Source organism: Palaemon carinicauda, chromosome 9 (genome assembly GCF_036898095.1).
Source record: "Palaemon carinicauda isolate YSFRI2023 chromosome 9, ASM3689809v2, whole genome shotgun sequence".
Classification (NCBI taxonomy): domain Eukaryota; kingdom Metazoa; phylum Arthropoda; class Malacostraca; order Decapoda; family Palaemonidae; genus Palaemon; species Palaemon carinicauda.
Window position 1 is genome coordinate 60,536,773 of NC_090733.1, and position 26,412 is coordinate 60,563,184.

At 42.9% G+C, this 26,412-nt stretch overlaps 2 protein-coding genes across 2 annotated transcripts in view; one reads left to right on the forward strand and one right to left on the reverse strand.

The window, feature by feature from the left end:
- Nucleotides 1-26,412, forward strand: part of pbl (epithelial cell transforming 2 pebble) — a 501,682-nt gene that overhangs the window by 381,960 nt on the left and 93,310 nt on the right. Inside the window, exon 14 of the mRNA XM_068379544.1 lies at nt 13,604-13,751. Coding sequence (XP_068235645.1) covers nt 13,604-13,751 — 148 coding nt within the window. The remainder of the gene's footprint in view (nt 1-13,603; nt 13,752-26,412) is intronic.
- On the reverse strand, nt 23,312-24,410 carry LOC137646975 (piggyBac transposable element-derived protein 4-like; the record flags this gene model as incomplete). The annotated part of the gene is made up of 2 exons (XM_068380047.1): nt 23,513-24,410; nt 23,312-23,339 (listed from the first exon to the last, which is right to left on the reverse strand). Coding segments are annotated over exons 1-2 (888 nt in total), but the record flags the coding sequence as incomplete, so codon positions are not given.

The window sequence follows — 26,412 nt, forward strand, 5'->3', positions numbered from 1 at the left end:
CCTACCAGGTACTACCTCACCTGCAGGACCCTTGCCCCTCCCTTACTGTCCTTTAGTGTTGGCCTAGCCTTCACATATCCTGGCCATCATTCTACAATCGACCCTAAGGGTAGATTGCGGGATTGGCTTGGGTTCTCTGTCGGCCGTCGAATGAGTTGGCTGCCGGCAGGGATCCCCTATCTTTTAGAGTGTTCTTCAGTCTTCCCTTAGACTGCTTTTCATGGCCCCACTACTGATATTGAGGGGCTAGGATTGGATGGAAGCCCGAATATAATTCCCCCTTCCATATGAACCCTCATTCCGGATGGAGGTATGCAAGGCTGAGCCTTTGCTTCACCTCCCATCCATGCTTTCTCTCTGTCTTACCATCCACCCTGGGCCAGCCGCCGGCGGCATCTCGGACGACGGTCTTCCGTCAGGTTGCTCTGCCGCCGCTTGCCATGGGTTACCGTTGATCGGTAACCCAACGGCAGCCGGCAGCCGGCACATACCGGCCGTCTGCCGGCATCCAGTCGACCAATTGTCTGAAGACGTATCCTTTCGCCGGCAGCTGGCGGGTCAGCCTTTATAGAGGGAGCCCCAGCTGCCGGCAGCGGAGCGGCTGCTGGAAGCCCGCCGCCCTTTACCTAAAAAGCCAGTATACCTTCAATAGCCCAGGGTAATGCCGGCATATGCCGGCAGCAGCCACCACAGTACTGGCTTCGGAGTGGTCTTAGTCACTGCGATTGCACGACACATACCGCTGTGCGGTCCGTGCTGTAGCCCATACATTTCTTCCAACATACAAGGTGCTTCGTGGGCAGCTTATTGTGAGACCACCACACCAAGAGAGCGATTCTATCTGGCTTAGATAAAGATCAATGATCATTTTATTCAATCCCCAATATTGAACCTTAGAAGACGGTGTTAAAATTACACTTTATATCCAAAGGATATCTTCTCCCTTAATTCGTCTAGAATTTAGTGTTCAATATTGAAGGAGGTCATAGCAATGGGCTGGACAGGAAACACATGTGGGTGTCTTTCCTCTTTCCCTTCTAGCTTACCTATCCTAAGCTAAACAATATATACAACATTGTATGATGAAATTCTTAGATATTTCACCGAATACTCATCTGCTCTTCTTTTTTTACAGGAGGAGCATCCCGAGTGCGGGAACCATTTCTGTAAGGTCCGCAGTAAGAACTTCTGGGGCCATGATATGTGCAGAACCCATGCACGCTGCGCAACTACGAAGGGATCTCTGAAGTATTGGGACCCCCAGGTATGTGACGTTTGTTTAAAACTGGTTACTGAGGCTTTTGATGATCAAAAGTCTACTGAGTCAAGGGATGCAGCAAGAGAGACGCTGCGAAAATGGGTCAGGGGCTTCCAGAAGAACACCACTGGCCCATACCTTCCTAATGAAAGGATGAGGGCTTGTTTATTCCCTAGGGCATCTTCGGATGCAGTTATCCCCCAAGCTCAGCCTGAGATTCCCCTCGTACAGATTCCGATAGAATCTGATGTTTCTGATGCCTTGAAGGACATCCAACTGGAGGACAACATGTCGGTAGTTTCCGAAGAGACGGAACGGAGTCTTCTCGTTGAAGAGCAGGATCAGGACACTGTTTTATCTCCTGAAGGCGACGAAGAAAAAGCCGAAATTATTTCGGTTTCATCGGCTACGGTGGCTGAGCCTGTCCCGTCGACTTCTGCCCCCCAACTAGACACGATTAGTCATACGCTTCATTCTCTTCTGTCCATGTTCCAGGATATGAAGAAGCAATCGTCCGAGAAGGAGGCTTCACTGCGGACGGAGATGCACCAACTCGTGTCTACACGTTTAGCCCCTAAGAAGCTAAACGTCAAGGATCTTCACGCCTTTTCTGACATTAATCCATGGAGGTATGCTGAGCACATGCCCATGTCAAGGGGGAAGATCTTCCTCTCCGACAAACTGGGCACTGTCCCAGTTGACGACGTTGAGTTTTGGCCCAGCAAGGGGGCCTACCCGGATTGTTACGTCCGCCTGAGGACGGAACCCCCTTCCAAAGAAGAAACAGAGCTGAAAGAGGTCATCATACTAGACCTCCCCAAGGCCGAGGCCTTGTTTACAAAAACCTTAAAGGCCTTCACTAGCTCCAAGGTGCCGGCTCTCAGCAAGAAGCACCCGTCCTTCATCGCTTCTTCTTCCCGTGCCTTCCCCTTTATGGAAAAAGGGTTCAAGGCAGTCGAGGCAGGGAAACCTTGCCCTACACTCGAAGAGTGTAAGCCATTTTCCCTTGCCCTACCATCAGATGACGCAGACTGGAAGGATGTTTATAACACCTCAGTCGGGAAGCTGGAGGCCGATATTGCCGGACGTCAGTTCGGAGAAGACCTCCCAAAGTTGTCAGACTTCCACCTGCGCAGGGAGCAGGAAACATAGGAGAGACTTGCCTCCTCTATTTCCTTACAAACTGGATTAGAGACGATGGCAAGCGTCCCCGACACCCCAGATATGTATATGGTCTTTGCCAAAGCGCATTTGGCAACGGTCACCAAAGACCTATATAACTTAATCAAAGCCAGACGAGCTTGCAGGGAGTTCGTGTTCACCTCGGCTGCGGTGAGGCACGAACCAAGGAAGCTGATAGCCTCCAACATCTGGGGAAAAGACCTCTTCCCGAGTGAAGTGGTCAAAGAGGTCGTTGATCGAGCCGCAACGGAGAACAGGAATCTCCTCCATAAATGGGGCTTGTCCTCAAAGAGGAAGTCTTCCGCTGAAGAGGGTCCCCAACCAAAACGGAAGACCAAACAACCCAGAGTGCCCTCTCGCCCTCCACGACAACAGCAGCTTCCTGTGGCCACGGTGCCCCAGACGGTGGCACAACCACCTATTACATTCCAGCTGGTGCCCCAACAGGTGGCGACTCAGTTGCCTGTCTTCACCCCAGCCTTTAACCCTGGAAAGGTATGATGGGTCGTTTGCGACCCCTACAGCATTTTCAAAACTTGTTTTTTCCCCATAAATCATCAGCTGTCTCGAATATGGAAGTGATCGACCTGCAAGGGGTGACTAGTCTACATGCCATTGTCTGCTTTAGGACTGATTTTCGTCTAACTTCCCTCCTTCCCCGTTTTTTTACCCCCCCAGGGGTCGACCTCGACCCTGAATACCTTTATAGGGGTAAGTGATCAAACAGCAAAGTTATTACATAATTATAAATTGTCGAACAGTGTTGATACTTGTTTGGTTCTTTATAGTTGGAAAGTGTGGGTGGATGGTGTGTCTACCACTTGCATGACATTGGTTTTGGCTTAGATGCCATATATTGCCATGAGGTCCATTTTCCCTCAAATGCTAATTTCTGATTTTTTGGGGTTTTTTGCAAATTTGATTTTTTTTCTATTTATTTTGAATTTATCTTCAATAATGGCCAGCAGACAGTATTCCCTCGGCATGGATGTCATCAACACACGTCTAATGGAGTTAAAAAGAAATGTTGATGATAATATGGAGCTTGCAACCCCATTCTTTATTCCAAGTGGTAGATTTGGCTGTAAGAGTTGTTGCGGTCTGCGGCCATTTTGTTGACATACCCGAAAGGTAAGTTGGCATATCTCTATATATTCTTGTTCTGTATAGAATTCGTGATATTTTGGTATAATTTAATGCATAAATATCATATTTTATAGGAGATACAATGATTTTCATAAGAAATTTACATTTTGAACTAGGCCGTCTAAAAATGACCTTTAGATTTCGCCCCTGTTATAACAGTAAATTACATCTTAGTGCACATTTTATTATGTATTTCTGTTCTAGGATAATATGAGTTTATTCTATAAAAAAATTAGCCTCTTCCTATTTCATTTGGGTACCCAAAAAAATTCATGAATTTGGACAAATGTTTGTGGCCAAAAAAATTTACCCTTTTTTTCTCATTTCAGATCTTGACTTCTATGGGTCCAACTCATTTCCAGCAATTACACACTGTTGCTTTGCCATCTAAGAATGTGTCCCTAAAGGGATTTATGTGTATATGTATATTTCTATTTTTTGTGAATATTTACGTCGTCTTTTTTTTGTATACTTAAATTTTTAATATAATTCCAATAAATAGTTATTTTGTAGATGGGTATCATTTATATTTTCAGTAATTTTTAGCATTCTTTGAAGTATTTTTAGCAAGTCAAACAATACAGATTGATGCATAACTAAATTTTTCCTGAATTTTTTTCGGAGTCGGGGTCGTTCACGACCGAGTATACCCTTAAAGGGGTGTCCGAGTAGCATACCTATCCAGGGTTAAAAGGCAATCGATGACCTTTCGGCCGAAGTCTCGAGGTTCCTTTCGAGGTTCCTCTAGATGCCCCTCCAGAGGTAGGGGCAACAAAGGTGGACATGGCCAAAGAGGCAAGTCCTCCAACCAGCACTCCAAGTGAGATGCTACCAGTAGGAGGGAGACTTCTCGTTTTCCGGGATCGCTGGACCTTCGATCCCTGGGCCCACAGCCTAATCAAGACCGGACTGGGGTGGAGTTGGAATGCAGCTCCACCAAACTTCCCTCAGTTCTTCCAACACAACCCCCATATTGGAAGAATATGTTCAAGAACTCTTAGAAAAGAGAGTTGTAAGGAGGGCAAAGTTCATCAAATTCCAAGGAAGGCTGTTCTGTGTTCTGAAAAAAAGACTCAGAAAAGCTCAGAGTCATTCTAGACTTATCACCACTCAACAAGTTCATAGTGAACAGCAAGTTCAGAATGCTGACTCTTCAACACATAAGGACCCTACTGCCCAAACGGGCATACACTGTCTCCATAGACATGGCGGATGCATACTGACATGTTCCGATCAACCGCCAAGTCTCCCCCTACCTAGGATTCAAACGGCAAAAAAGGCTGTATGTCTTCAGAGCCATGCCCTCCGGACTAAACATAGCCCCAAGGGTATTCACAAAGCTTGCGAACGCAGTCATTTGTCAACTACGCCTAAAGGGAGTTCAGGTGATTTCCTACCTGGACGACTGGCTGGTATGGGCAGCATCCGAAGAAGAATGCACGCAAGCCTCCAAGGAAGTGATTCAGCTCCTGGAACACCTAGAATTCAAGATCAACTTGGAAAAGTCTCGACTATCTCCAGCTCAGAAGTTCCAATGGCTGGGAGTCCACTAGAACTTACAGTCACACTGCCTCTCCATTCCATCAAAGAAGAGGAGAGAGATAGCGGGATCTGTCAAGAGACTTCTTCAAATCTGACAGGATATCAAAAAGGCAACAGGAGAGAGTGTTGGGGGTCCCTCCAGTTCGCCTCAGTGACAAACCCAGTACTGAGAGCTCAATTAAAAGATGCGTCAGGAGTTTGGAGAAAATACTCATCAAATGCTCGAAGAGATCTGAAAAGACTGATACCAACTCGTCTGCGATCCCTCCTCAAGCCATGGTCAGAGGCCAAGTACCTGAAGAAGAAGGTACCCTTACAACCGCCTCCACCTTCAGTCACCGTTCACACGGATGCCTCGAAGGAAGGGTGGGGAGGCCACTCTCACCATTGGAAAGTCCAAGGAACCTGGTCTTCCCTCTTCAAGACCTTCCACATCAACATTCTGGAAGCCATGGAAGTTTTTCTCACTGAAAAAACTGAAACTTCGCTGCTCAATCCACATCCGACTGGTACTAGACAGTGAGATTGTAATGAGGTGCCTGAATCGACAGGGCTCGAGATTGCCTCAAATCAACCAAGTGATATTGGCCATCTTCCGCCTGGCGGAGAAGAAGAGATGGCACTTATCAGTAGTCCACCTTAAAGGTTTCCGCAATGTGACGGTGGACGCTCTATCCAGGCTCAACCCGATAGAGTCAGAATGGACCCTAGATGCAAGATCATTCTCCTTCATCTTACGCAAAGTCCCAGGACTGCAGATAGATCTCTTCGCAACGAGCAACAACAAGAAGCTATCCCGGTATGTAGCCCCATACAAGGATCCTCAAGTGGAAGCAACGGATGCGATGTCCCTAGACTGGAACAGATGGTCCAAGATCTACCTGTTCCCTCCAATCAACCTTCTGCTGAGATCCTCCCAAGGAACAGCAGCAATATTGACTCACAAGTGGCCCAACAGCGTCTGGTTCCCCCTGATAACGGAACTATGACAAACTGATTCCGTTGACGGATCCAGTTCTGACTCAGCAAGTGCAGAAGTCGACTGTCTCAGCTTCATCACATAAAACCCGGAACTTTCATCTCATGATTATCTCTCCTTAGTAGTCAAGAAAAGGTACGGGATTTCAAGAGACAGTGTTAAATTTTTTGAAGAATACAAGTCGAAATCAACGAGAAGACAATACGAGTCTTCCTGGAAGAAATGGGTTGCCTTTGTCAAGGCAAAAAAACCAAAGGAGATTTCAACGGAATTCTGTTTGTCCTTCTTTATCCATCTCCATGAACAAGGTTTAGCAGCCAACACGATTGCTACGTGTAAATCTGCCCTGACCAAACCCTTGCTGTACGCCTTCCAGGTGGACTTCTCCAATGAGATCTTCAACAAGATTCCGAAAGCCTGCGCTAGACTTCGGACCGCAGCTCCTCCGAGGCCCATTTCATGGTCTTTGGATAGAATTCTTCACTTAGCATCAACCTTGAACAACGAAGATTGCTCTCTGAAAGACTTGACTCAAAAGGTGATATTCTTATTTGCACTAGCCTCAGGAGCCAGAGTTAGCGAAATAGTGGCCCTTTCGAGGGATGATGGCCACATTCAGTTCACAGACTGCGGAGAACTGAACCTTTTTCCGGACCCAGCGTTTCTCGCCAAGAAAGAGCTGCCCACTAAAAGGTGGGATCCCTGGAGAATCTGCCCTCTGAAGGAAGAAGCATCTCTATGTCCAGTAGAATGCCTAAAGGTCTATCTTCGTAGAACTTCAGACTTTAAGGGAGGTCAGCTTTTCAGTGGAGAAATATCAGGTTCAACATTGACCTTGAAACAACTAAGGGCGAAGATCACCTATTTTATTCGCAGAGCGGATCCCGACAGTACACCTGCAGGTCATGATCCGAGAAAGGTTGCTTCATCTCTGAACTTCTTCCAAAACATGTGTTTTGAGAGTCTTCGCGCCTACACTGGATGGAAGTCATCCAGGGTTTTCTTTAAACATTACGCGAAACAAGTACAAGAGATAAAGCACTATGTGGTGGCAGCAGGTAGTGTACTAAAACCTGCCGCTTGATTTCTGCAAAGAACAGTGCACTAATTGGGACTTTTAGTGAAGGGTGTGTATGATGAACTCCTACGGTGTATCATATTTAGTGATATGTGCCAGTACATGACACTATAGACTGTTCTAAGTACACAGGTGACTAAAGCATAAAAGACTGACACATGTGCCATGTGTATTCATTTTGTAACAACAGAGAGAATAGTGAAATATTACTATATTTCCCATAGAGTGGCTTGTGTTTCCCTTTCAGATGAAACTTTGAAAAATGTTTCTGTTATTACTAATTATTATGCTTTCACAAAATATTTTCAAAGAAAATTTTTATTTGATTGTATATGTTACAACCTATGATTTCTATATACTGTCTGTTAATAAACACAGGAATTTTTGCATCTCATTTCGCCCTAACATAAAATGCAAATAAAGGGTGTCAGAGCTACTTTTTATCCTCTTATTTTGGAAAATATTCAGAATAATTCTGTTTCTAAGCAAACAATCACCAAATTTATATGCTATGCTTTTAAGTCCAGTCCTTGGTAATGACTGACCTTACCAACCTGTTTAACTTACTGACTTTACTTTTCCTACATGAATGTTAACCTGTCTAACTTGTCTACAATGAACAAGCAGATTGAGGGAGGCGTCAGTAACCTATACATATTTGTTCCTTTCAGAATACAAACTATGTTTTACGTATATGATGACACTAATATACAACTGTTTGAGTCTTCCATGACTCATCCCTGTAGGAGGCAGGTAGCACTGACATAGTCCATGATCAGTTGAAGGGTGTATGACGGTAACACCACGTGTCTCTAGGTCTAGACGACCAAGGAAAATTTATCTCGAGGTGATTGGCACTATTGAAAATCAACAGATACATTAATGCTCTGGTAAACTTCCATCAGGACGACATGGCCTGAGCCCAAAAAACGGATTTTGAGCGAAGCGAAAAATCTATTTTTGGGTGAGGTAGCCATGTTGTCCTGATGGACCCACCCTCCTTTGACAAAGGATAATGAATCCCTGCCTAATGTACTGTATCTGTAGCACCTCATAAGCGCTACAAAGAAGGACTAGATGGCGCCACACGGCAGCATGCTGGCGCTCAATCACAGTACAGTAGGAGTGTTGCCTTAACGGCTCTCTACAATTCTTGCCACTTTCCCCTCTCGAAGCGTAAACGCTATTAGGGGTGTAGATAGCTATGTGGCGTGTCAAGAATACGTCCTCTGATATTATGCGATATCCCTATAAGATAATACAAGGGATATTCGCGCCAAGAGTTAGAATTCTGGATACCTTTAGTAAAATTCTCTGGGATATATCACTGTTGTTAAATATAACCTAGGAAGCTACTAAGAAGGAACTTCCATCAGGACGACATGGCTACCTCACCCAAAAATAGATTTTTTGCTTCGCTCAAAATCCGTTTCATGATTAAATAGGGTCTATTTTACTGTATTCACATTTAACCTCATCACCAACCAAATATACATGTAATTCCAGTCCTTTTGATTATGTAAAGTCTATTTTATTGTTTTTCTATGTTGTCACAGTCTTCAAATCACAGAGAAAGTCTTCCTGCCTTCGATTAGAAGTCCCACCCACAAGATGAAAACTTGCCATTACCAGTAAAGGAAATAGTTGACGGAAGACGAGATCTATCTTCTTTTCTTATTTTATTCCTTTTTTTCAACTATCATTTCTACAAAATGTCATCTTCATGTTTTATACATTTCATATTAGTATTGTTCATTGTTTTCACAACTAAAAGTTAGCCTATTGGGATTATTCCCATTTATTGCCATTCTACATTTTTATGCAGTATTTGTTATGTTCCTACATGCAGAGTCAACAGTATTTCCAAGTTTGTGAAATACACAAAACAGGATTGATCCAGTTTTTAGTGATAGTCACAGTCACACGCAAGGTGGAATGATAAAAAAACAACCAAAGCTAATGTCTCATCATCATCATCTCCTACGTCTATTGACGCAAAGGGCCTCGGTTAGATTTTGCCAGTCGTCTCTATCTTGAGTTTTAATTCAATACTTCTCCATTCATCATCTCCCACTTCGCACTTTATAGGCCTAAGCCATGTAGTCCTGGGTCTTCCAATTCTTCTTATGTCTAAAATGAACTAAATTTATATTACGTCTCATATATATATATATATAATGTATACAGTAATCCCTTGCCATTTCATGGCTCAAGTTTCGCGGCCTACGTGCATCGCAGATTTTTTAAAATATGCATAAAAAATGAGAAAAAATGGTGCGAAAGTTACGCTGGCGCTAGCAGAAGGAAGGGAGAGTACAATAGAACATCAGGTATCAACACAAAGATGGCGCGCAACTCAAAATCCACCTCTGATTCGCTGGGTATCTCGGCTCCAGAATCTCGCAAGGTGATTGGCCGAGACACTTTATCCAGCACCTCTCCCTGCCGTGCGCCCTGCGAAGGGAGATCGCATTCATTGTTCTCTCTCACTCGTGGCTTAGCCTTGCTGCGTGGAACTTTTAGCTGATTTTTTGTGCTTTTTTAGTGCAAACTAGTGTTTGTGGCGCCCTTGAAAATGGCTCCTAAATGTCTTCTACCCTTTACATCCTCGAGTAGGGAACCCAAGAAGAAGAGAAAAATGATGACGGTGAACGATAAAGTGAAATTATACGACATGCTTAAGGCAGGCAGTAGCTATGCGTCTGTTGCCCGCATTTACAGAGTGAATGAATTGACGATTCGCTACATAAAGAAGAAAAAATGAAAATCCATAAAACTGCCTCAATAACGTTCTCTAAGGACACTAAGCGCGTTGTGACTCCTCGTAATAAGACAATTGTGTATATGGAGAATGCATTATCAATGTGGATATCGGACTGTCGGGAAAAGAAGGTTAGTCTCGTTACCAACATGACTCGAACCAAAGCCAAAACCCTGTATGATAGCCTCGTTCCTGAAGGAAAATCGAATGAAGACGACGAAGATGATGATCCTGCCCCACGAGAAAAACGTGGTTTTGTTGCCAGCAAGGGCTGGTTCGAGAAATTCAAGAGGTGATTTGGCCTTCGCAGCATTCCTTTGTATGGGGAGACCACCTCAGCAAACCAAGAGGCGGCTCTTCATTACGTCGAGGACGAGTTCCCGAAATTAATTAAAGAAGGTGGCTATCTCCCAGAGCAAGTGTTCAATATGGATGAGACTGGCCTCCTCTGGAAGAGGATGCCGTTCCGGACGTTCCTTTACAAGAACGAAGTGAAGAAGCCAGGGTTCAAGGCCCACAAAGATCGCGTCACTCTCCTCGTGTGGGAATGCCGCGGGCTTTATGCTCAAGCCTGGCTAAATTTACAAGTCCCTGAATCCCCGGGCTTTGAAAAACAAAAAAAAAGCCTTCCTGCCCGTCTACTGGATGAGTAATAAAAAGGCATGGATAACCAAAGCCCTCACACTCGACTGGTTCGTGAACTGCTTTATCCCGCAGGTGAAGCTGTACCTCGCGGAGAATGGACTGCCCTTTAAGGTCCTCCTCTTAATGGACTGTGCAGCAGGACATGCAACGGACCTCCATTACGACGGGGTCCAAGTGGAGTTCCTGCCCCCCAATGCCACTTCCCTCATAAAATCAATGGATCAGGGGGTCATTCGGGCCTTCAAAGCCCTCTACACGAGGTACACAATGGAGGGCCTCATCTCCTCCATCGACGAAGCCGACGAGGACTTCAGCCTCAAGAGTTATTGGCGGGAATACAACATTGTGACGTGCCTGGCCAACATTCAGAAAACTCTTAATGAGATGAAAGAACAAACACTGACTGCGAGTTGGAGAAAATTGTGGCCAGACGTTGTTCATGACTATGAGGGATTTACATCAGACGAAGTTCACCACTCTGACATGACGACGGAAGACGTCAACTCACTGATCGAGTGCCACTTGGAGCCCCTAACAGACGAGGACCTTGTCGAAATGACAAGATCAGCGAGTAAGGAAGAAGAAGAGGCAGTCGACGTCAGTGACGACGATGAAGCTGAAGAATGTGGCCTTAGCTTGGACAACCTGCAAGAGGCATGCAACATGGCACGGACTATGCAACAAAGGGTGCAGGAAATTGATGATGATATGGTCAGAGCCATCGAATTTAGTAATCGTATTGATGATATAGTGGCGTTGTACAAGAGCATCTTTGCTCAGATGAAAAAATGTCAACAGCTTCCCATCACGATGTTCCTAGTGCGCCGAAAACCTTCTGCAGAAGCTTCAGATACTACTCCTGCTGCCTCTCCGGCTTCCCAACAATCCACTACGCCTCCTCCTGCAGTTTCTCCATCTCTATCGGAAACTGTAGTTGACGATCCACCGCCTCTATCAACTGACGATGAGGCATCACCTGAGGAGCAGTAAAGCTCTCATTAACCTGTGCAGTAAATCATCTTCATTTTCTTCACCTCCATTATACTGCACAGGTGTTTCATCATTCATCAAGATCATCATCATTGTTAGAGGTGTTACGTATCTTGTTTATAAGAATAAGAGTTCTAAAAACATCTATAAACACGTACACTATTCATATGTACATATGTATGTACATGTACACTTACACTATTTATATTTATACATTACAATATTTATGTATAAATTTAAATGTACATACAGTATACGTAATGTATTAAATACTGTATTTTATTACAGTATTCATACTGTACTTTGTTATGTAGTTTATAATTTATATTATCAATATTTATTTACATGATTCTTTAATGTTCTAATGATAACATATGCATTTATAAGGATAATATACACTTATTGTTATTATATATACATGTACATGTACACACAAAAAATGTATGTATTAAAAAAAATGGAAGGAACCTACTTCGCGGTTTTTCACCTATCGCGGTCGGTTCTTGACCCCATTCACCACGATATGTGAGGGATTACTGTGTGTGTTTGTATATATATACATATAGATATATATATATATATAGTATATATATATATATATATATATATATATATATATATATATATATATATATATATATATATATACATATATATATATACATATATATACACAGTATCTATATGTATATATATATATATATATATATTTATATATCTATATATATTTTGTCAACAGTTTTTTTATTCAAATTTATCGTATTTATACATTATAGAATAATTCTTTTGTAAAAGGAAACAATTGGATATTTTCATTATATTTCTGTATAACCTAAATTCCATTATTACTATCGAGTTGCTTTATATGTTTCGACGGCTATTTATCATGAAATTATTACCAAATATCATAGTCACTTGATAAATATATGAAGTTTTTTTACACATAAATCGCAGTGCTTTACCGTACCTTATGATGATAAGTTATAGAATACTTCCTGTGTCAAAGGAAATAAATGGATATTTACATTACATTTCTGTAAAATATAAAGTTCATTATTACTTACAAGTAGTTTTTATATCTTTTGACGGCTATTTATCGTGGAATGGTAAAAGAATAATATAGTCACTACAATGAATGTAAAGAATTTCTTTTTACACAAAATCACAGTAGAGATGATTATATAAAACTTTTTTTTCAAGATTATTCTATAATCACTTACGAATAAATGGAAAAAATATGTTGGGAGTTTAGAGTGAAATACAAAGCAAACTTTGGAAAAAAAAAAATTTCTTTAATCGGCAGTAAAACAAATGGACATGGTAATGTAGCTTATAGGATAAATGAGCGAGATTATCCGATGATGACCGGTCTCATATAGAGCTCCAGTAGCAAATCCACAGCTTCATAACGAAAAGGTTAATATATATTTAATTTATTCATTGATTTAACATTCATATAAGTATTTTTTCTTCCCAATGTTAATCCGGCCAACTTTGACTCATTGGGCTGGTTAATCTCCTTCCTTTAATAATAATAACGCAGGGTAGTGACACGGTCAGTGTCTTGGGTCTAACTTCTAAACCTTGCCTTTCTTTTGAGCTGGGATTATAATGTTGCCCTTTTCTTTATCTGGGTTAAAGGTTACTTAGACGTCTGCTTGCTACACGGGACTTCCTCCCACCCAAGTTAGACTCGCCATATAAATGACCAGGATTTGTATTTGTGTAGGAACAATCTATAAATTTTCAAGAAAAATGTCCCGCCTCATCCACCCGCAAATCTTGACCATGAGATAAGTGGACCTGTCTTGCTGACTCGCTGGGTAGGATAGTTGGTTACCATACAATGTTAACAGAATCCCACCACTTCTTTAATTCTGGTTGTACTTAAATGACTTTGATGTAAATGCCATATAATACAAATATCTTGAAAATATTTAGTATTTATGAGCTTGAGAAAATATAGTAAAACTAAGTATTTTTGCATAAGTATTCCTTATTTGGCACTTTTTTTATCAACAGATTTGTAAAAAGAAGAGTAAATACAATAGTATAAAAAGTCCTAGCAGAGCCAATCTACACACGCTTAAAGCAATAAAATCTTACAAACACCTGGAAATGATGAACATTTCAAATATCAAGAGAATTGTTGATATTCAAGAAACTGAAGGTAAGTAATAATTATTTTTAATTGAATTATCACTTTTACAGTGAGCTTAATTGTTCTTATAGTTAATCCTTAGATTATCCAGATAAACAAGAATATGTATTTGATAAAAAACAATGTAAGCACGTACTATAAAACAATATACAGTTCAGTCACTCTATATTTAGTTTTATCGATGTACAGTACTGAACTGGTCAGCTTGTACTTCCAATCTGTTGAATGGAAGATTTTACACGAAAAGTTTATCGTGGTGATTCAGATTTTTCTGCTATTTTGATTATTATAATCTATCAGTTGTAATATCATATCATATATGGTGTACGCTTTAATTTCTAGGCAAAGAGGAATTCAAAGTTCAAAAAGAATTGGAAAGAAATACAAATTCCTATTACTTTGGGAGTAGACCCATTTTAAATAAGTTTCATTAAAGACAATTGCTGCCTCAGTAACTGCTAACTTAGAACAGTTACTGGCAGAACTTAGTAATGGCAAAAGAAGAAAAATGCGAGCCATAGAAAAGTTCAACTATGAAGTTAATGCTACTGAGGCGGCAATTATCTTTAAGGGGACCGTCCGCCATGTTGTTTTGACATACCAACTTTCAGGAATCGACAATTATTTTATTGCTTTTATGTATGCATAAACATGTCGTACATTCTCCAAAAGTTTCAGCCAACTATTTTTACAAAGAATGAAGATATAGCGGTCTTTAAGGGGACCGTCCGCCATGATGTTTTGACATACCAACTTTCAGGAATCGAAAATCTCGTTTTATTGCTTCTCTGTATGCATAAACATATCGTACATGCTCTCCAGAAATTTCAGCCAATGATTTTTACAAATAACGAAGGTATAGCAGTATTTAAATGATAACCTCATCCTTATTGTGTCATCTGCATGACTGAGTTTGACACAACTGTCTTTGTGTGTTTATTTTTGCACATACAGTATACTGTATAGCGATTTTTTCACTTAAGTTTCGAAATCTCATACGTCTAGCAGAAATGGAAGGCAATGGTAGAGCGTACATGAACGAAATCTACTCCTACGAGAACAGCAGCCAGAGATTCCAAAGACGTATAGAAATTATAATGCATGTCTTAGTTTACGTGCTGTTTGTATGTACATTGTGTTTTCACAACGTCCTCGGGAACTTTATAGCGAGGCCAATGTTACCTAAGGTCATAGGAAGAACAAATAGTCAATTGTTTTTTCAAATAATGAAGCTGTAGCAGTCTTTAAATGATGACGTCATCCTTACTGCGTTGTCTGCATGACTGAGTTTGACAGAATCGTCTTTGTGTTTATTTTTGCATCTCTCTCTCTCTCTCTCTCTCTCTCTCTCTCTCTCTCTCTCTCTCTCTCTCTCTCTCAATTTAAACTGCCATCTATATTAACCAAATGCTATCACTCCAAAGTTAAATTCTCTCATTATTAAATTCAGGCTTTCTCTCTCTCTCTCTCTCTCTCTCTCTCTCTCTCTCTCTCTCTCTCTCTCTCTCTCTCTCTCTCTCTCTCTCTCTCTCTCTTATGTTTCAAAATCTTGGTAGAGGGTAGTGAATGAAAACTACCTGCTACGAGATCAGCAGCCAGAGTTTCCAAAGACGTATAGAAGTTATAATGCATGTGTTTGTTTACTTGAAGTTTGTATGTACATTGTGTTTTCACAACGTTCTCGGGAACTTTGTAGCAAGGCCAATGTTACCCAAGGTCATAGAAAGAACAGAGCGTCAATTATTTTTTCAAATAATAAAGACATAGTGGTCTTTAAATGATGACGTCATCCTTATTGCGTTGTCTGCATGACTGAGGGACAGAATCGTCTTTGTGTTTATTTTTGCATATTCTCTCTCTCTCTCTCTCTCTCTCTCTCTCTCTCTCTCTCTCTCTCTCTCTCTCTCTCTCTCTCTCTCTCTCTCTCTCTCAATTTGAATTGCCATCTATATCAACCAAATGCTATCACTCCAAAGTTAAATTCTCTGTAAAATGATTCTCTCTCTCTCTCTCTCTCTCTCTCTCTCTCTCTCTCTCTCTCTCTCTCTCTCTCTCTCGTACTTCTGGCAGAAATGGAAGGTATTGGTAGAGGGTAGGTAAACGAAATCTACGTCCTGCGACAACAGCAGCTAGAGTTTCCAAAGACATATAGAGGTTATAATGCATGTGTTTGTTTACTTGCAGTTCGTATGTACACTGTGTTTTCACAGTGTTCTCGGGAACTTTATAGCAAGGCCAATGGTACCTAAGGTCGTAGAAAGAACTAAAAGTAAGGAGAGAACAAGAAAAAAGAACCAAGAAGAGAGGGAAACATGAATAAGAGTACAAAGCTGAAACATGCTAACTAAAACACTGGCAACAATGAGAGATTGCTGGCAACTCAACAAGTGTAATAGTAAACTTAGGGCTTACCTCGTTTAGGGAGCGTTTATGTAGGAATAAACAATAAATAAAAGTTATCATAATAATGTTATCTGGATTTCTTTAAGAAAAGAAGCAAAAATTTGTTGCAAATCTTTGGGACCTCAACTCAAAAACATACTTTTTTGGCTCAGGCCATGTCGTCGTGATGGAAGTTCCTTCAAAGGTAGCTTCCTAGGTATATTTGACTATAGTGATATATCCCAGAGAATTTACCAAAAGTATCCAGAATTCTAACTCCTGGAGCGAATATCCCTTAAAATTTTACGAAGGGATATCGCGTAATATCAGAGGACGTATTCTTGACACGTCTCATGGCTATCTACACCCCCAATAGAGCTTTCACTACGAGGGGAAAGAGAGGCAAGAATAGGGTGAGTCGTTCCAGAGACATTGCTCTCGACGAGTCACTACTGCTCTGCAAATAGTGCGCCTGTCCGCCACCGCGCGGCGCCACCGTCATTCTTTATAGCTCTGTAGGTGTTGCAGATACAGTACTATAGGGAGGGATTCATTATCCTTTTGTCCCAAAAGAGGGTGGGTCCATCAGGACGACATGGCTACCTCACCCAAGAATAGAGTTTTCGCTACGCTCAAAATTCGTTTTTTGGGCTCAGGTCATGTCGTCGTGATGGAAGTGTATCAGAGCATTAATGTATCTGTGGATTTCCAATAGTGCCGTTCATCTCGAGCTAAATCTTTCCTCTTCGGTCTTTAGACCTAGAGACACTTGATGTTACCGTTATACATCGATCAGCTGATCATAAAATATGTCAGTGCTTCCTGCCCCCTACAGGGAAGAGTCTGGGTAGACTCGAGGAAAAAACCTGAGGATTGTGAGTTCAAGGAAAAATCTAGCAAACAGTTTGTATATTAGTGTCAACATATACGTAAAGCATAGTCTGTACTAGGATGGAATTGGCTTGGGCTGATTACTGTAGCTCCCGGGTCTGTCGTGAAGAGACGGACAGGTTTATATATGTGTAGGAACACTTTAAACAGTAAAATGAACAGTCTAGTACAAGAAGGTCTTACCTGTTTGCCTGGAACACCATGAATCTTAGTTCTAGTATTGACTTAATTATCAAGAGAGTCAAATAATAACTATTTGAATAAATATTTGGGGCGAAGGAGACGCAAATATTTGTTCTATTGTTTATTACAAAATAGAAATCATGGTTGTAAACAATTACAATGTATGTTGAATAATTCTACATACGAGCATAAACAGTAATAACAGGATAAAAAGGGGTTGCCTGAAAAGGAAAACATTAGCCACTCAAGGGAAACATGCAGTTTCATTCTACAATCTGTTGTTACTTAAACACTGTGCATATAAGAATGCCTGGCACTTGTGTCAGTTTATTATGCTTAATGTCACCTGTGTAGGGAGAACACTCTATAGTGTTATCACTTAAACACAAAACTCAACACGATATGTCTTATGAGTCTATCGTGTACACCCTTCACTATAAGTCCCTAATAGTGCACTGTTCTTCGCAGTAATCAAGCAGCAGGTTTTATCACACTGCCCGCCGCCACCACATGAAACTTAATTTCTTGTAATTGCTTCGCGTAGTGCTTAAAGAAGACCCTCGAGGACTTCCATCCAGTATAAGCACGAAGACTTTCAAACGACATTGTTTGGAAGAAATTCAGAGACGAGGCAACCTTCCTCGGATCATGACCTGCGGGTGTACTGTCTGGATCCGCTCTGCGAATGAAGTAGGTGATTTTCGCCCTAATCTGTTTCAAGGATAACGTTGAACCGGAAGTCTCTCCCCTGAAAAGCTGACCTCCCTTAAAGTCTGAAGTTCTACGAAGATAGACCTTTAGGCATTCCACTGGGCAGAGGGATGCTTCTTCCTTCAGAGGGAAGATTCTCCAGGGACCCCACCTTTTAGTGGGTAGCTCGTTCTTGGCGAGAAACGCTGGGTCCGGAAAGAGGTTCAGATCTCCATTGTCTGTGAACTGAATGTGGCCATCATCCCTCGAGAGGGCCACTATTTCGCTAACTCTGACTCCCTAGGCTAGTGCAAACAAAAATATCACCTTCTGAGTCAAGTCTTTCAGCGAGCAATCCTCATTATTCAGGGTTGATGCTAAATGAAGAACTTAGTCCAAAGACCATGAAATGGGCTTAGGAGGAGCTGCGGGCCGAAGTTTTGCTCAGGCTTTAGGAATCTTGTTGAAGATTTCGTTGGAAAAGTCCACCTGGAAGGCATAAAGTATTGGTCTGGCCAGGGCGGATTTACATGTAGTAATCATATTGGCTGCTAAACCTTGTTCATGAAGATGGATGAAGAAGAACAAACAGAAGTCCGTAGAAATCTCCTTAGGTTTCTTCGCCTTGACAAAAGCCACCCATTTTTTCCAGGAAGACTCATATTGTCTTCTTGTTGACTTTGACTTGTATTCTTCTAGGAAGTTGATACTGTCCCTAGAAATCTCAAACCGTTTCTTGACCGCTAAGGCGAGAAAATCATGAGATGAAGGTTCTGGGTTTTCACTGATGAAGCTGAGAGTCAATTTCTGCACTTGCTGAGTCAGAACTGGGTCTGGCAACGGGATCAGTTTCAGGCGTAGTTCCGTTACCAGGGGGAACCAGATGCTGTTGGGCCACTTGTGGGCCACTATTGCTGCCGTCCCCCGAAAGGATCTCAGTTTGTCGAGGACTTTCAGCAGAAGGTTGGTTGGAGGGAATAGGTAGATCGTGGACCATCTGTTCCAATCTATGAACATTGCATCCATTGCTTCCGCTAGAGGATCCTCGTACGGGGCTACATACCTGGGTAGCTTCTTGTTGTCGCTCGTTGCGAAGAGGTCTATCTGCAGTCCTGGGACTTTGCGTAAGATGAAGGAGAACGATCTTGCGTCTAGTGACCATTCTGACTCTATCGGTTTGGTTCTGGATAGAGCGTCCGCTGTCACATTGCGGAACCCTTGAAGGTGGACTGCTGAAAGTGCCATCTCTTCTTTTCCGCTAAGCGGAGGATGGCTAGTATCACTTGATTTATGTGAGGCGATCTCGAGCCCTGTCGATTTAGGCATCTCATTATGACTTCGCTGTCTAGAACCAGACGGATGTGGATTGAGCAGCGGAGTTTCAGTTTCTTTAGGGAAAGAAAAACTACCATCGCTTCCAGGAAGTTTATGTGGAAGGTTTTGAAGAGGGGAGACCAGGTTCCTTGGACTTTCCGATGGTGAGAGTGACCCCCCCCCCACCCATCTTTTGAGGCATCCGTGCGAACGGTGACTGACGGTGGAGGTGGTTGTAAGGGAACCTTGTTCTTTAGGTTCTTGGCCTCCGACCATGGCTTGAGTAGGGATCGCAGATGATTTGGTGTCGGTCTTTTTAGATCTCTTTGAGCGTTTGATGCGTATTTTCTCCAGACTCCTGATGCATCTTTTAATTGTGCTCTCGATATTGGATCTGTCACTGAGGCGAACTGGAGAGACCCCAACACTCTCACCTGTTGCCTTCTTGATATCCTTGCGGATCGAAGAAGGCTTCTGACAGATCCCGCTATCTCTCTCCGCGTCTGTGATGGAATGGAAAAGCAGTGCGACCAAGTTCCAGTGGACGCCCAGCCACTGAAACTTCTGAGATGGAGACAGTCGGGATTTTTCCCGATTGATCTTGAATCCTAAGTGTTCCAGGAACTGGACCACTTCCATGGAGGCTTGCCTGCATTCTTCTTCGGATGCTACCCACACCAGCCAGTCGTCCAGGTAAGCTACCACCTGGATTCCTTTTAGGCGTAGTTGATGAATGACTGCATTCGCAAGCTTGGTGAATACCCTTGGAGCTATGTTTAGTCCAAAGGGCATGGCTCTGAAGACATACTGTCTTCTTTGTAGTTTGAATCCCAGGTAGGGGGAAACTTGACGGCTGATCGGAACGTGCCAGTACGCATCTGTCATGTCTATGGAGACTGTGTATGCCCGTTTGGGCAACAGGGTCCTGATGTGTTGAAGCGTCAGCATTTTGAACTTGTAGTTCACTGTGAACTTGTTGAGTGGTGACAAGTCCAGAATTACTCTGAGCTTTTCCGAGTCGTTCTTCGGAACACAAAATAGCCTTCCTTGGAATCTGACGGACTTCGCCTTCAGTATAACTCTTTTGTTCAAGAGTTCCTGAACATATTCTTACAATATGGGGGTTGAGTGTTGGAAGAATTGAGGGAAGGTTGGTAGAGTTGAGCTCCAACTCCACCCTAGCCCGTTCTTGATTAGGCTGTGGGCCCAGGGATCGAAGGTCCAACGATCCCGGAAGTAGAATAGTCTCCCTCCTACCGGTAGCATCTCACTTTGAGTGCTGGGAGGAGGATTTACCTCCTTGGCCACGTCCACCCCTGTTGCCCCTACCTCTGGAGGGGCGTCTGGAGAAGCCTCGAAAGGATCCTCGAGACTTCGGCCGAAAGGTCGTAGACTGCCTTTCAAACACTGGGGTGAACACTGGTGACTGCGTCGCCAGGGTTTGGGGCACCAGTTGAAAGGTGGTGGGTGGATGTGCCACCGTCTGGGGCACCGTGGCCACGGGAAGCTGCTTAGGCTGAGAGGGCACTCTAGGTCGCTTTGATTTATTCTTCGGCTGGGGACCCTCGTCAGCTGAAGATTTCCTCTTGGTGGACAAGCCCCACTTGGAAAGGAGGTTCCTGTTTTCAGTGGCGGCTTTGTCCACGACCTCTTTGACCACTTCACTTGGGAAGAGGTCTTTTCCCCAGATGTTGGAAGCTATCAGCTTCCTGGGTTCGTTCCTCACCGCAGCCGAGGCGAACATGAACTCTCTACAAGCCCTTCTGGCTCTAATAAAGTTGTACAGGTCTTTAGTCACCGTCGCCAGATGGGCTTTGGCGAAGACCATGTACATGTCCGGTTTATCTGGGATGCTTGCCATTGTCTCCAGGCCAGTCTGTAGAGACAAGGAAGCGGCTAAGCGTTCTTTTGTCTCCTGCTCTCTACGCAGGAGAAAGTCCGACAGCTTGGGGAGGTCTTCGCCGAACTGTCGTCCGGCAATATCTGCCTCCAGCTTCCCGACTGTGAAGGTGTTGTGGATATCCTTCCAGTCCGCATCGTCTGATGGAAAGGTTAGGGAGAAGGGTCTACACTCTGAGTGTAGGGCACGGTTTCCCTGCCTCGATTGTCTTTAAGGCTGCCTTGAGCCCTTTATCCATAAAGGGGAAGGCACGTTGAGGATCAGCAATGAAGGACGGGTGCTTCTTGCTGAGAGCCGGCACCTTAGAGCTAGTAAAGGGTCTCTCCTTTAAGGTGGTGGTCAATAAGGCCTGAGCCTTAGAGAGTTCAAGGACAATCGTTTCCTTGGGCTCTGTCTCCTCTTTGGACGCTGGTTCCCTCCTGAAACAGACGTAGCAGTCCTGGTAGGACCCTTTGCTGGGCCAGAATTCAATATCCTCTACTGGGACAGTACCCAGTTTATCTGAGAGGAAGATCTTCCCGCCCGACATGGGCATGTGGTCTGCGTACCTCCAAGGTTTAACGTCAGAGAAGGCAGGAGGATCCTTAATCCTGGACAGGTAGCGTGGCCAAACTCACCCGTTGCAGGTAGCGTGGTGTCATATGTGTTACGCTCCCTTTGGGGGGTTAAAGGGAGGATACCAATTTACATGTTTTTTTTTTTAATAGTTTACTAGTTTAAAGAGTCTACTTTCTACTGGTGTAGGAGAAAAAAACAATGAATATAAAATAACACTGTACTTACATAAATACGAAAATAAGTATAAAAATAAAAATTTTCATAAATGACTTGCACTGGACACTTTAAAATAAAACAATGAACAAAAAACCACTTGTGTGCTGCAACTAGAGTCCTGTGTGCACAACTTGATGTAAAAACATCGCCGATATCAGCAAAACTGCCAGATCTGTAAAGAAAAGAAAAAGCGGTTAATTTTTGTATACGCTAAATCACTACAAAATATTTGTGTGAAAGGAATGCTATATTTATAGTGGTAATACTTGTTATATTTGGATGAATTTTTCCAAAAGTCATCTACAATGATCCCAGATGATGGCAAAACCTTAGGAATTATATATAGTTAATATAAACTGGGCAAAAGCTTAGTTCAAATGTAACACGTACCGTGCGCAATTGACGTAAAAGAAAGGCATATCTAGAAAGAGTACTAATAATTGATGTATATGCAATAAAATGGTAAATAAATAATCTATGATGACCCTAGATGACAGCAAAAAGGTTAAAAATTATTTTTAGTAAGTATAAACGGGTAAGAAAAATAATTCGTGAAACTTACTACGTGAGTTGGCACTGGTCGCAGGTGTAGTTGACATGCGAGTTACAAACAGGCTTATGGCACTTGCCACACAAAAGCTTGGTCCTGACATTAGAAGAAGAAGGGCAGAGAGGGCATCTGTTGCGCTTCTCACTTCGTTTTGGAGTGTCTGGACTCTCGTCTTCGGGCTCTTGTACCGCAAAAACAGAGCAAATGAGGTAAGTCAAGTCCCTTGGGGGGTACCTCTTGCTTGTGAGTCTTGAAAGTGCTGCATCACGGGCGAGTTCCATGGCCAATTCCGCAGAAAATTGCCTCCTGTTATACAAGGTGTTATCAGGCAAATTTTGGTGGATTAAAAAGGAATTATTTACAACAAGATTGATAATCCCATAGAAGACACATACGGGCCACCTCCGGGTCTTCCTGCTGCAGGTCAGGGCAGAACATATCTGATCGAACGTGTCAACTCCTCCCTTTGTGGCATTATAAAACATGTGCATGTGACTTTTATGATCCTCAATAACTGGGATTGTGATGAACTGTGGAAAGAATCTGGATCCTTTTCGTCGGCTTCACACGTTGGCACAAAATGGTGACCTTGTCCTTGTAATTATACGTGGCAACAGATTCGGCTAATTCCAGGGGCGTTGTCAGCAACACAGTAGGCAGGTAATGTTTGGGACGAATAGTACCAACTAAATGCATCCCACATTCACGGAGAGCCTTGGCTAGTGGCAGGGAAGTAAACCAGTTGTCTGTCGTAACAATACGCCCAGCCTTCCTGAAGGGTCGGGTTAGCTCCATCGTGAAGTATTCTCCCAAGGGCGTACTTGTATTGGTAGTTCCCTTGCCCAGGTAGGGAATGGCATTGCACATGTAGAACGTGTCTGCATCACATGCCATAACTAACTTGATGCCATACCTAAGAGAAAAGAAAACAAAATAAAAGAAATAAATATAAAGAAAACAAAACTAGACCTATAAAAAAAATTAAAAAAATTGCATATATATATATCTATCTATCATATATATCTATCTATCATATATATATATATATATATATATATATATATATAATTAAAACCTTTTACTTACTTTGCTGGTTTATTCGGGATGTACATCCTGAAACGGCACCGTCCCCTGAAGGCGAGGAGCTGCTCATCCACAGTAAGATGCCCACTGGGTTCATAGTTTGCAATGCAATTTGCAATGACCTGGTCCCACAAATTCCATATGGGAGCAAATTTGTCATGTCTCACACGCTCCTCCCTCGTGGCAATGCTGTCAAATCGTAGGGCCCTCTGAATAAAGGCGAAGCGGCGCTCACTCATGATGCTCCTGTAGAAGGGGCATCCTAGAGACTTGGAGAACATCTCTTCTGCTGTCAGATGATTGTCCTTCCGTTCCCCTGTCATGATGAGGATCCCAAGGAAGGCACGTAACTCCATGAGGGTCAAATCCTTGAAGGTGGGGTCGTTTTGCCGCTTGTATTTGTTCCGTAGGGTGATGATTTTGTCGTTGGTGTGGATGACCACTTCTGCAAGCGTTATATTTGTCAAAAATTTGTCAAACACTTCAGCAGGAGTCCTACACCCGAAGACAGCCATGGTAGGACCGGCAGTGTCAAACTGGTCGATCTTCAAGATTGGTGGCATTGTTGGGTTTGGCTCTGAGTGCCACTTCGTGTTGTCCCTAGCCTTGTAGGAGTTATCCGGCAATCTCTTCAATGCCACACCTTCTGCAGGGCAAAGAGGTCCTCTCCTCCTTTTCCTACTCCTCATCTCCACGGGACTAAGATCAGGCACAGGAACCGCAGGATACGCTGAAGAAGGCCCAGGATACGCTGAAGAAGGCCCAGGAGACGCTGAAGAAGGCACAGGAGATTCTGCAGGAGTCACAGGAACAAGGGAATCAAGACGAACTGCGTGCGAGACAGCAAAATCTCGTCTCTTCATGCGCTGTTTCCGCTTCTTCAGCAGCCAAAAGTTGATCCTCGTTTTCCTCACGCAGCAAGGTTTCATTGTCGACCAGGTCGTCTTGGATAGTGTCTTCTTCAAAGGTAATGGTCAAAGGCTCTTCTTCATCACTACTGACGAAAAGGAGCTCCAAAAAATCCTCCTCCTTGAGATATTTCTTCGCCATGCTGAAATCTGAAAACAGGAAAAAATAGAAAATTAGAAATTAGCCTCAAAATCACATTTTTGCTGCTTTCAAAACAAAATGGCGTTTGGTACAAGTAGCTACACCATTCACTGATATGTTCCAATAGACACAATTACATTATTTCACTAAATAATAATACAGTAATGTAAAAAGCAAAATGTTTGCGTATGCGTGAATACCCCTGTAACGGTAACGTGGTTGCTAATATGCAACAATTCCAACTTTGGAGGGCGATATCCGGCGAATGCGTCTGAGTAGAGAAGTGGCGAATGTTTCCTGCGATGAAGCTGGTGAGCAACTAACGGCTCCTTGGTAGACAAGCCAGAGCCTGCAAGGCGTCTATGCGCAGAAACGAAAAAAACGAGTTTTTGCGCTGCTTCCCGGCCAAATCTGACACCACGCTACCTGTCCAGGGTTAACGTTCAGCTTCTTCAGAGCTAAACGTGCCGCAACCAGTTGATGGATTTCGGTCCGAAAAGAGGCCTCCTTCTCGGTCGATTTCTGTTGCATGTCTTGCACCATGGACAGCAACGAGTGCAAAGTACTCGTAATCGAATCCAGTTGGGGCGCAGTGGAGGAAGTAGAAGGCACCGGCTCATTCCCTATGGCCAATGACACTGAAATCGTATCGGCTTTCTCCGGTAGTGGTTCGGGTGGAACATCATCCGCCTGATCCAGCTCCTCCACTAGGAGATTGTTCTCAGTCTCCTTTGAGACAACTGACATGTTGTCCTCAAGTTGGATGTTCTCCAAGGCATTCGAAACTTCAGATTCTACCGGAATCTGAACAAGGGGAATCTCAGGTTGAGCCTGGGGAATGACAACATCCAAAGATGCCCTAGGGAAAAGGCATGACCTCATCCTTTCATTAGGAAGGTATGGGCCGGAAGTATTCTTCTGAAAACCCCTAACCCATTTACGCAGCTTCTCCCTTGTTGCGTCCCTTGACTCAGTTGACTTTTGGTCATCAAAAGCCTCTGTTACTAGGTTAGTACAAACGGTACATACCTGCGAGTCCCATTACTTGAGAGCCCCCTTGGTGACAGCGCAGCGAGCATGGGCCCTGCACATGTCGTGGCCGTAGAAGTTCTTACTGCGGACCCGGCAAATACTATTCCCGCACTCGGGATGCTCCTCCTGTAAAGAAAGGAAAAGTCTATTAGTATTCGGTGAAATTCTCAAATTTCATCATACATAATATGTTATATTAGCTTGGATAGGGTAAGCTATAAGTAGGAAAGACACCTACATGTGTTTCCTGTCTAGCCAATTGCTATGACCTCCTCCAATATTGAAAACCGAATTCTTAAGAATCTTTAGGGGAAGATGATATCCTATGATATTAGTGTATCTTAAGGGGACCGTCCGCCATGGGGTATTGACATAACTTTCAGAAATCGAAAATCGTTTTATTGCTTCTATGTATGCGTAAACATGTCGTACATACTCCCCAGAAGTTTCAGCCAATTATTTTTACAAATAAGGAAGATATAGAGGTTTTTAAATGATGACGTCATCCTTACTGTGTCGTCTGCATGACTGAGTTTGACAAAATCATCTTTGTGTGTTAATTTTGCATATCTCTAGCGATTTTTCACTTATATTTCGATCTATCGTACGTCTGGCAGAAATGGAAGTCTACTCCTACAATAACAGAAGCCAAAGTTGCCAAAGATGTATAGAAGTTATAATGCATGCATTTGTTTACTTGAAGTTCGTATGTACATTGTGTTTCCACAACGCCCTCGGGAACATTATAGCAAGGCCAATGTTACCTAAGATTATAGAAAGAACAAATAGTCAATCATTTTTCCAAACAATGAAGATATAGC